The 12,921-nt window shown below is 35.4% G+C and overlaps 1 protein-coding gene across 5 annotated transcripts in view; it reads right to left on the bottom strand.

Annotated features, from left to right (window-relative positions):
• The window catches only part of MPP7 (membrane palmitoylated protein 7), a 279,215-nt gene that overhangs the window by 53,467 nt on the left and 212,827 nt on the right, over positions 1-12,921 (bottom strand). For all 5 annotated transcript variants that reach the window (XM_042945204.1, XM_042945203.1, XM_042945206.1 and 2 more), the window contains exon 12: positions 5,087-5,257. In XM_042945204.1, coding sequence (XP_042801138.1) covers positions 5,087-5,257 — 171 coding nt within the window. The remainder of the gene's footprint in view (positions 1-5,086; positions 5,258-12,921) is intronic.

Genomic DNA, 12,921 nt, shown 5'->3' on the forward strand with positions numbered 1-12,921 from the left:
AATGTCCAGGATACAGAACAAAAGTAATTTGATGCACAAAGATGATGATTTGCAAAAACAAAACAAAACAAAAACAAAAACAATTTACAGATGCCAACCACAAGATGAGCCTGACGCCGGAATTATCCAAAACAATAAAGATGCTATCTTAAGTAACCATCATGAGTCTAAAGTAAACACACTTGAAATGAATGTAAAAATAAAGTTCTTACCAGATAAGCAAAAGCTATGGAAAAGAATTGGTAATTTCACAATTGAAAAAAAAAAAAAAAATCACAGTGTCTGAAAGAAATTTATTTGGTCAGTGGGCTAAATAGCAAAACAGTGATAATAAGGATAGAGCCAGAGATTTTGAAGACTAATCAAAAGAAATGGTCATATCTGAAAAATAGAAACACTAAAAAAAATAATAATAATTACAGCATCAGGAAACTGTGAGATAATACTAAAGGGTCCAACACATGTCCTATCACAGTCCCAGAAGTAGAGGGGAAAGAGGTTAGGACAAAAAGAAAAAAAAGTCTTTGAAAAAATAATGGCCAAAATTTTGTCAAAGTCATAAATTTATAGATTTCAGATGTCTGGTAAACTCAGGCACATTAAACTAAAAATAAAGCACATATAGATACATCATAATCCAACTGCTTAAAATCAAAGATAAAAAAAAAAAACACCTCAAAAGTAACTAGAGAATAATTACACACAGAAATAAAGCAAAAAAGTCATCAGATATATTAAAATCAAATAAGTCAAAAAACCCAAAAGAAGTCAGAAAAGGGGAACAGAGAAATAAACAAAATACAAAGGGATAAACAGAAAACAAATAGACCTAAAATGAAAATAACAGTGCTGCACTGAACCATATCAATAGTTTATATTAAATATAAATGGTCCAAACATACCAATTAAAGATATAGATTATGAGACTGGATAACTACAGCAACACCCAAGACTATGCTATCTATAAAAAACAAACCAACAAATCCACTTTAATAATAAACACACAGATGGGTTAAAATAAAAGGATGGGGAAAGATACACTATGCAAGCAATAAGCAAAGGACAACTTGAGTGGCTATTACATATCATACAAGGCAGACTTCAAGAAATTACATAATAAAAAGGCCAAATCATTAAGAAAACATAACACTCCTAAATGTGTGTACACTTGACAACAGAGCTTCTAAATATCTTAAGTACAAGCTGACTGATGTGAAGAGAAATAGACAAATCTACAATTAAAGAGAATTTAACACTCCTTTCCCAACAACTAACAGAACAAGTAGACAAAAAATCAGTAAGGATATAAAAGACCTGAATAATACTATCAACCAACTTGACTTAAATAACATGTATTGATCACTCTGTCCAACAATGGCAGAATCCACATTCTTTTTAAGTGCACACAGAACACCAGATGACATGGACCATGTCCTGGGTACCCCTTCCCCACCAAAATCTGATAAACTTAGAAGAATTGATATCATAGAAAGCGTACTATCTGACCATAGTGAAATTAAACAAGAAATCAATAACAGAAAGATGATAATCCCAAAGTATTTGGAAATTAACACACTCTAAACTCATGGATCAAAGAAATCACAAAGGAAATCAGAAAATATTCTGATCTGTATGGTATGTTATCAAAACACAGCAGATTAAAATTTGTAGTATGAAGTACTTAGAAGGAAATCATAAATTTATGCCTAACAATAGTTAAATCTTTAAAAAAGTGTTTCTAGTCAATAGTCTAAGATTCAACTTTATGAAACTAGAAAAAGAGAAAATTAAATGGATCCAAAGTAAGCAAAGGAAGGAAATAATAAAGAGCACAAGTCAATAAAACTTAGAAGATAGAAAAAAAAATTTAATGTACAAGTGGTTTTATAAAAAATCAATAAATTAGAAAAAGAGCTAAGGTACCTAGACTGTATGAAGGCCAGACATCATCCTCACTCTTCTGTTTTCCACACCTGTGTAATTCCCTCTCCTTGACTGTGGGCAAAACCTGTTATTTGCTTCTAACCAATAGAACATGGAATATTTTGCCTTATTCCCTTCTCAGTTAATACAATTTGATGAAGCTACCATGTTGCAGAGGCTCACATGGCAAAGAACTGAGAGCACATTATGAACTCTGCCAACAACCACATACATGGTTTTAGAAGCAGATTCTTTAACAGTCTAGCATTCAAATGAGAAGACTACCTCATGGCAAGGCTTGAGCACAGCCTTATGAGACTTATGAGATATCCTGAAGCAGAGGACCCAGCTAAGCCATGCCTAAACTCTCCAAATTTTGACCCACAGAAACATTCAGATAATAAGTATGCACTATTTAAAAGTCACTAAATTTGTAGTAACCTGTTATGCAGCAATAGATACTGGATGTAAGAGTGAAGACATAAATTACCAATAAGAATGAAAGTGGAGACATTACTACAGACCTTACAGAAAGTTAAAGGGTCTTAAGGGAATATTATGAACAACTTTATGCTTATATAATTGGCCATTTAGGTGAAATGGACAAATCGCTTCAAAGACACAAACTGCTAAAATTCATTCAGAAAAACACCCTGAATAGTTGTGTGTGTGTGTGTGTGTGTGTGTGTGTGTGTGTATGTGTGTGTATAAAGAGAAAGATGCACTCTTCACATGCTCTCTTCCTCTCCCCGTTCGTCCTCTTCCCTACTTTTTAAAAGAAGAAATTAAATTTGTAGTTAAAAACCTCCCCAAAAGGCTCCAAGCCAAGGTGTGGTTTGTTGTATAATTCTACCAAACATTTTAAAGGAAAATAATAGTAATTCTATACAAGCTCTCCTGGAAAAGTAAAGAGGAGAAAACACTCCCCAACACATTTTATAAATGTGGCATTATCTTAATACAAAAAGCAGATGAAAACAAATTTAAGAAAACTACAGACCAGCAAATTGAACCTAGTACTGTGCAAAAGGCTAATACATCATGCAAAGCTCATTCAACACACAAAAACTAATCAATGCAGTTCACCATTTCAACAGATCAAATAAGAAAAACCATATAATCATCTCAACAGATGCAGAAAAAAATCCATTTTACAAAATTCAACATCAATTCATGATAAATACTCTCAGCAAACTAACAATAGATGGGAATTTTCTTAACCTGGTAAAGGGCATCTATAAAAAAACCTACAGCTAATATCATACTTCATGGTGAAAGATTGAGTACTTTCTTCCTAAGACTGACAACAAAGCAAAGATGGTCTCACTACTCCCATTCATCATCATACTGGAGAGTCTAAAGTAAAGAGAGAATACAACATGAATAAAGATGAAAATACCTACAACAAAGAAATAAAATTGTCTCTGGTCACAGATAACAAGATTATCTACATAAAACAATTCAAGGCATCCACAAAAAGATACTAGAAACCTCCTTTAAGAACTATAGAGAGGGTTGTGACATCTGTATATAGCGCCATTTAACAAAAGTGCATGGCTACTTCTAACATGCATGAGGCCAACATCCCCCTAACCTCTTTTCCTTTGGAAGATTCTAGGGAGTATTTATTTTCCATAACCATCAAGCATCTTTAGTTGCTTGTGACTATGATTTACTTTTATTCTTCCCTGCATTACTATTCAGACCCATAGTTTATCTTCATCTATCTTTCCTTCCTCACCCTGGAGGTTAGCACCTACAGGAAAGAAAAAGAGATCAAAGTCTATTCTGCTTTCCTCTTTCAATTTGATCCCCCAGGGAAACCAAAAGTAGCACAGATGTAACACTAACTCCTTGGCTACAGAGAGTCCTCAGATTTAAGGAGAAACAGGAAATTATGCTATCTTTGCCTTTTTATCACAAGGTATCTCTCATCAGATAAGCAGCAGACCTTGGCTGAAGAGCAGAAGATGCAACAGGGATGGAAGAGATGCTGCTAAGATGGGTGCTGGGAGGGACACAGGGGTAGAAAAGGAGCAGGGAGTCCAAGTAGCCCCCATGAGGCACGAAAGGATTTAGAACTGGGGAACACTTATATTCCCCTTAGCCCAACTCTATAGGGACTGGAAGCTGGGGTACTGCAGGCTCTACAGTAAACATAAAAACAGATGTAGAATGTTCCTCCAGGTGGGGCTTGGGGGGTGCTTTCATATCCATTGATTAGAAGAAGGGGACACTGTTAATAAGGGAAACTGCAGTATGTGAGTGTTTCTAAATCATGCAAATGATGTGACTATCTCTTCCAGTAACATCAGGTGTGAGAAACTGCATCATTTCCCACTCATCACCACCGTCAAGAGTATGTGCTGTAACCTCTCAGAGGACTCTGTGTCAATACAAGGGGTGACTCTTTAGCTTTTCCATTTATTCTCATCCCTATCATGATCGTCTTCAGTTTATGAAGGAATAATTACCAACAGATACCAGGCTCCTTTATTCTTATCCACACCACCCCCCCCAAATCATTGGTTTTGATCACTGGAGCTTAATTACCTGTCACCAAATTTTTAAAGAAATGGCAACCAGAATGAGGTGCGTGGAGTAACACGGAGGTCACGACTGCACGCGTGGCTATGAAGGGTGGATAAGACAGACGCTAGAACGTGACTATGAGTCAAACCAGCCAACGTTTATGGAAATCACCACATATATTTATTAATTGCTTTAAGCAGTTTCATGAACTGACTCTCCAGCTTTAAATACTCCAGAGCTCTGCTGAAATAGTTTATTTCACTGAAGGCCTAAGTGCCATAAGAAGTTCCACCATGGCTACTGCCTCAAAATGATGTGAAAGACACCGTGTTACATTAACAAATATTGGTTTCCATTATTTAGTTACACTGATTTACTTTACTATATTGCGATGTGTTTTCTATCCCCTCTTACAGAGGTCCCACTAAAATGCCAGTGCCATTCTTCATAGACATCTTAAGTCTCACGAATGTCACAGGAGTACAAAAGACTGAAATGTCATTTTAGAGACCAAACAAAAGGTGTTCAAAATGAGATTTGTGGCTTGACATCTTCAAGCATAAGGCCCTTTGATGTTAAATTCTTACCACCTCACTTATTTCATCAGAATTAATACAAAAGACACACTTACCAACCAAGACAACAAGTCTGTATTTTTCATTAGTTTGCCGCCGATAGGGTGTCACTTCCTCATATGTAGGCACATCAGCTGTATCGTACTGGTCACTCTTCTTGCATTCATACATGGACTTATTTGTTTTCTTATCTTTTCTACTAAGACGGAAACTTCTCCTAAAACCAGCTGCAAAAATATATATACATATATATATTTTTTTAGTAATAAGAACTAAAGAAAGAAACCTCAAAAAGACAAAAATTAAAAAACCCTCAAATCTGGCTGGATTTTATGAACCATAACGCTGTTACAAGTATATTTTGTAACAGAAAAAAACAAAGATACTTCACAATTTCATTAAAACAATTTATAAGAGAATCGTCTAACATTTATCTCTGTAGTTTTATAAATTTTATTCAGTTCCAAACCATGAAGAGTTCTTTCCAGAAATCAATGAGTAAAATACATACAAAGCAAAGTAAGTTGAAAATCATAATTTATCATGGATTAACTGATGAACACATTTGATAAGCAAAAAGCTAAAAGCCCTATAAAAATGTCAAATATAAATGATGACTTCGTTCATTCATAAACACTAGAATATTTTGTTTTGTATTGTAAGCATAACCTAACAACATACCTGTTGCACAGACAAGCATCTATTGTTGAATAAAAAGAAAACTAAATTAGGGACAGCTCAGTGTCAGACATGCCTATACATGGATCAGGCTGACGGAACGAGCCAGTCACAAAGAGCAAGTTCTTTAAATTTATGAGACTCCAGTGGAGGGGGAGTAAATGACCAAGTCCAGGTCCTTTTTCTTCTATGGAATGTCTATGTTTTTATAATTTGAAGCCTACTGAAATTTGGAAATAAGATTCATAGTCTCGACTGTGTACTCCCATCAATAGATCACATGATCTTTTGCTAAAATAAGTTTAGAAGTACTTCAACAAATTTGATGTCTGCTTCAGGAGACCTCTCCAGCTCACTGCTACCATTTTTCACACCAAGAGCTCCAAAAGCTGAGGCAAAAGTTCTTTTTCTCAGTCAATCCCCATTTCATTCTGCTTGCCCTTCATGTTGTTGCATCACTCAGGTTTTACTTCCTTTCTAGAATAGTGATGTTTATCATACACAATATGATTGCATCCATATAAACAGTATGAATTCGGCAAGAAATGCAATCAGTTCTTGACCTAACCAACTCTCAAAATCCAGACTTTGAGGAAGAGAAAACTGTTCTGCTTATTGAAACGTTTTATAAATATATATAGTTGTATATGTATTTATATATATACATATATATATGTGTACATACACATATATATACACACATATGTACACACATATATATACACACATATCCATATATATGTATATATGTATCAGCTCCATAGTACAAAGCAAAATGCACATTTTTAAAATTAAAAAGTACATTTTTAAATGTAAAGAAATACATCCTCTTAGAAAATGATATTTTTTTCTCTTGAAAAAATATTGATCAAATTTGATTAGTAAAATAATTTTTAAATAGAGGTATTTTATAATAAAATGCAAGAATGTTAAAACTGTTTTGTTTGAATTTTAGGAACCATAATGAAAAAGAATATTACCACTGGATTTAAGAAATTAATAGGATTCAAAATAAAGGCCAGTATTGAAAACAATTATCAATAACCATGGAGTTATATACCACTCACCTTACGGGTTCACAGTTTAACAAAAAACCAGCCAGGCTATTAAGAATCGGGAGATACAACTTCATCTGATAGTATATTTCTGTGGCCTACCACGAGTCATTCTGATTTTGAGATACTTGGATTATTTGAGGGAAAAGATTTACAAAGGATTTGAGACAAGAGTTAATCACTCCAAAGCTCTCATATCAAAGACACAAGGCAAAGAGAAAAAGGCAAATTGGACAAGTGATAAAACATTGGTATTTCTCAAAGGATGAGATTCCAGGGAAGCACAGGGGGAAATGAGCCAACCGGGCCCCAGGATGAAGAAAAAGTGTCAATTCTAAAAGCACACAGACAGGCAGGGTTTAAACTTCTATATAAAGGGTCATAAAAAGTTGTTTATTATCGTGTCTCTTTTCAGGATATTGGGGAAAGGGTCTCAAGAAGTTCCCTTACATCTGAGTCCTCACAATGTCACCCCAGAAGTGGGAGGGATCCTTACAACCCCCACCAGGGCTTTAGCGCAATGCTTCTCAGACCAATTTGCAGAAATTAGTTATGCCATCCCAACCCACCCCCACCGCTGTCACCTGTGACTGCTGACTCACTCTGGAATCCAGTAGAAGATGGCTCCTGGTTGAGCACAAAAATTACACATCAGCTATTCTAATTCTTTGATGCTGGTGTTTCAGAGTGTTCGAATTTCAGGTTCCCATGGTTCTTGTCTCATGTAAGGCAATTAGAGGATAAGCAGGTAGAAAGGGAAACTTCTTCGTGGTTATTGCTTGCATGGAGGGAGGGTTTTACTCAAGTCACTAACAAACTTGTGGCCCAGGAATGACTCTAAGTAGGACATAAATGCTTCATCCAAAGCAAATGAAGTCCAAGAGTGAAAACCTGAAAAAATTTCTGAGCCACGAATTCTAGCTGAATCCTGCATTTCAGTGAAAGTGTTTACCTAACTGAGTTTTTACAATTAACTGAAGCTTTTACTTTCATTATAAACAGTAAAGAGATGGTGGGGAAAAGAGAGAAGGTAATCAGATTTCTGGTGTGAGGTTCTCGGGACATCAGAGATGGGGACCATGGTCCATAGGGTTAGTTTGGTGACATTCATTGTAGGGTGCTTGATACAAGTTTTCTAAATTCAAGTAATTTAAAAAGGCAATAGCAAAGCCCTACTTCATTCCTGTTTCATTCTCTTAATGTAAATTTCAACAAAGAAAGCAGGACACATTTGGTACTGTCACAAGAGAAAATTCTAAGAGGCAGACGTAAGGACCAAATACCGCATACGAAGACACAGTGCTGCAAGGAATCTGGGAGACCATCTGGCCCGTTACATCCTTACTCCCTGGCCACACAGACATCACAGACGTCACTGCACTTGCCCGCGCACCATGACACGGTCCTGACCTCATTCACGTCAGTTTTCCAGGTGGCAACTACCGAGCGACTAGAATTCCCACAGGTTGTGAAGCTTAAGTGTCTTGACCCAAAACACTCACAAAAGAAAAATGGCAGTCAGGTCGTCACGCCAATTCTATTAGAGCAGCAGCAGCAGTCCTGAGTGGTAAAAATCGAGGACCACAGGTGGCCAGGTCCGGGTCACCACAGGCTCTGACACAGCTGTGTGATTTGCCAACTTTTTCAAACACTTACCTGAAGGCTCATTCCTCAACTTTAAAATGAGTATAACAGTATCCACCTTACAGGGTTGTTAAGGATTAAACAAGCAATTCATATAAAGCATTTGGTCCAAGGGAGCCTGGGTGGCTCAGTCGGTTAGGCGTCCAACTTCGACTCAGGTCATGATCTGGTTCATGAGTTCGAGCCCCACATCAGGCTCTCTGCTGTCAGTGTGGACCCTGCTTTAAATCCTCTGACCCCTGTCTCTCTGCCCCTCCCCTGCTCGCTCTCTCTCAAAAATAAACAAACATTTAAAAAATAAGTAAGTAAAGCATTTGGCCCAGTACCAAGCATATGGTAAATACCTACATATACTGGCTATGGATTAGTACTTGATTATGTCTCCCACTAACTGAAAGTACCTAGAAGGCAGAAACATATATCTCCCTGTGTTCCCACAGTACACGGTCTACTAGCAAGAAAGGGAAAAATAAGTTAAGGGTCTTATTAACAAGTTTTTAATTGGCTGTTATAAAAGAACAGCATTTAAATATAAAGAATAGTTATTAAAATTAAAGCCAGATTTAAAGATGTTAAATATTAAAAGTACCCTATTAAAGTAGTAAAGCTTTTTAAAGAAACACAGCAGAAAAAATTTAGCATGCACTATCCTTTCACTTTTTCCTGCCCCCAGATAATCTCTCTAGGGATATATGTTATTTCTGGTACAATATTTAAATTTAAAGAGCATCCTTCTCTTCTGTCTTCTTATCATGATCATGTACTCTCCTGAGCCAGATACCTGTTTATGTTCCATATTTATATCACAGTGTGTGTGTGTATATATATTTTTTATTATATATGTTATATATCCACACATATAAATACACAGAATAAAATAAAAATTCCCAACCCAGAGCAACCAGTAAAAAACAGCTGGAACAGAGGATATGACAAAAGGTACAAAATTCAGAGTAATTGCTTGTGATGGTTTCTCAGACCAAAAGAACAAAACAGGCTATTTTCCAAGAATCTATCCCCCCGTGAGTAGTCTGGGGTCATAGCTCATTCAGTGTGCCATTCAAGGCAGTGCGGAGACGGTAATTTTCAAACCTGGGTAACACAGTGAGCGATGTGTCAGCACACCTGGGCTAAGTCTAAGCTTAAAGGAGAGTTAACTCTGTGTCAGGAAGAGGCAATTTCTTACCTTCAGCTTTTGTGTGGTTCTCTAATTAAAAGGAAGATTTAAAAATGTAGACTTGAACTGAAAGTAAGCAAAGCATTCTTTCAGGTAACTGAAAAACCTAGGACCTATTTAATTCCAGTTCACCGTCAACGCACAAATCTTAGCAAGAACTGGCTTTAAAGAAGGAAGGGAAACGGAACAGTAACAAGGACTCTGGAGTAAGGGCACAGTTTTATACAAAATATATTTTTCCTTATATTTCACATTTTTGTAATTTATAATTGGCTCAACATTTTTATGGACAGGCTTTTTCCAGCAAGCTTACCCACAGCTGTTAGAGATTTGTGTGTTTTAAAGGAACGACACGTCTACTTTACTACAATAGGAAAGTGACTTTATAGTAAAACTGCAGCTGCGGGTCAGCCCACTAATCGCAAGGAGACACTTCTTATCTAATATTTTCCAGTAGAAATCATTTACAGTGACTTGTTAGCTTATCATATAATTGCGAGGCTTTGTTTAAAGTCTTTTTTACTATAAAAGGAAACAGTTAAATTGCTAGTTTTTTGCTCCTTATTTCAAGAAGATCGCAATAAACATCCCTGAACATTCCCTTTATTCCATCTTGTGGATTATTCCATTAGGGTAAGTTGCCAGAAGCTAGATAGATCTTGTCCACATGCTTCTCAGATCAGTGAAGGACAATGTACGTTTCCACCAGCAGCAAATACAATTACCCATACTACCAGTCTCTCATGAAGGGACTTCTAATTCGCTTTGAAATCTTCAGCGATTTGACAAGTGAAAAACTGTGTATGATTTCATCTTGTCTGTTATTGGAGTTGACCGTTCTTTCACGTTTATCACCCAGCTGCACACCTTATTTCTTCTTTAAATTATTAACACATTTTGATCACTTTCTTATTGGGGTCTTCATAAATACATACATGTACATATGTCTTCTAAGGTCACAGTCCTTGGCCCTAATTTGATGCAACCACTTAAGATTTTCAACATTCCATTTTGAAGAAATGTAAAATGTTGATGTATTTGAGTCTGTGCATTTCTTTTTGTGACTTCTCCCACTGTTTTTAGGACTTTCCTATTCCTTGGGTCTGATAAATATTCACCTATATTTTCTTAAGTTAAAAAAAAATGGGCTGCATGGCTTTACACTTAATTTTTTTTTATCCCATCTGGAATTACTCAGCTGTAATCATGAGATCAAGCTTGTGAGGTGAGGCTGTAACTTTATATTTTTCTAAGTAATTAACCAATGGTCCCAAAAATACTTACTGAACAATCCTTTCACTACTTTATGTTGATACATTCTTTGTACTGAAGTACCAGATGGCTTATTATGTCACGATGAAAACAATAAAAAAAATAAAAAGGTAATTAATTCTTGGTCTGAGTTTACAGAATTCTCTTATTGATAATATCAATACCAAAGCAACAGAAGTCATGATGGTGGTAGTTGATATGTATTGAGAACTTACTAGATAAGACACCCTTGAAGCCTTTATGTGGATTAATCCATTTAATTCTCACAGCAACCCAATGAGGTAGGCAAAGTACTCCATGGATTTAAGTGGCTCTTCTTTTAGTTTAATACGTCAGGGAAAGACAAACACCATATGATTTCACTCATATGTGGAATTTAAAGAAATGAAACAGATGACCATAGGGGGGAAAAAAAGAGAGAGGCAAACCATAAAACAGTCTCTTAACTATAGAGAACTGACGGTTGGTGGAAGGGAGGTGGTGGGGGGATGGGTTAAATGGGTGAGGAGTATTAAGGAGGGCATGTGTGGTGATGAGCACCAGGTGTTGTTTGCAAGTAACTGATGAATCACTAAATCCTACGAGTGAAACTAACATTATACTGTATGTTAACCAACCAGAATTTAAATAAAAATTTGAAAAAAAAAAGATCACCAAGACTGGTTCAAATATTAAATGATGAAAACAGCAAGTCTGAAAAGTTACTCTAAATACACAGATGTACGGTAGAAAAAATGATGAGCCTTCTGTTACTTTATGAAATAAGTAAATAAGAAAAGATAAAGGAGCAGTAGCGTATTCTAGGGTTTAAAAATCGTAAGCTCTTTTCTGTTAGAGACATTTTTTCCAAATATAACAATACATTTTGGATACGTCTCTGTATTCAACATGATGTGTAAAATATAAAAATATACACAACAGTGTCACTGCCCTCCAAAAGCTCCCAGTCTACCAAGAGACACGGGAATATTCCCAAATACTTGTAATTTAAGGGGTTTTGCAACACAGGCTCATGACCAGAAACTAAGATTTTTAGCAAGTTCTCTAATTCAACACTGACACTTCTTTTAAGTAAAAAAAAAATAATAATAAAAAAATAAATACATAAATAAATAAATAAATAAAATAAACTCAGGCAGTTGTGACTTGGTCATTGGCAAAGCCATTTCACTACATTTATATAACACCATTCACTCAAAGAGTATAAAATTTAATGCTTACATATGTAAATTAAGAATCATTTGCTATTAAAATAAGCTTCATGTTATAGATAAGTATTATACCTATCAATTCTATGATTTCATATGTTACTGGTATTTCCAACAGTAACAAAATTAAAAAAAAAAAAAAGGCTTGAAGTATCCAACATATACATAAGTATGGGAATGGTTTATTACACATTTTTGCAAAGAAATGAGGTTGACGTCATTAAAATTACAATTCTAAAAATTTAGAGCACCATAAAATACATTTGATATAATAATAAGTGGAAAAAACTGAGCAGAATACAACATTCATACTACGAGAGCTTTACTTTTTTACTAATATAAAAGTGGGTATGGATAAAACAACGTGGAAGAAAATGCATAACAACAGACAATGGTTGTGTTAGGGTGAGAGGGCTGTGGACAATTTTTATTCTGTTTTTCAAATTTTCTATGTCACAAAATTTTAAAATTTGAACAAAAAAAGCCCACAAAACAGAGTTCATAATATATGAACAACCAAACAAATGAAATCCACTACTGACAGATGTATTGTGTGCCATACCAACCTAAAATACAAAATCCGTTTTGACTGTGTCTCAGACATAGGATCTAGTCTTCTGTATTTTGAAATGATTGTGGTAATAGACATTTTTATATTTACAATAGCTAGAAACAGCCAGTAAATTAAAATATTAAAAAAGCAATAGAAGTAAAAATAATGGAAAATGATTTCTTAAAAATAATATAGGATGAGAACTAAAGATCAAAGGGCAAGAAGACAGAACCAAAGGTCAAGACAGAGAAAAGCAGAGTTTTGAAAACTTATAACCAAACTAATACAACTGATGTGAAATCTG

This window comes from Panthera leo, chromosome B4, assembly GCF_018350215.1.
Source record: "Panthera leo isolate Ple1 chromosome B4, P.leo_Ple1_pat1.1, whole genome shotgun sequence".
Taxonomy (NCBI): domain Eukaryota; kingdom Metazoa; phylum Chordata; class Mammalia; order Carnivora; family Felidae; genus Panthera; species Panthera leo.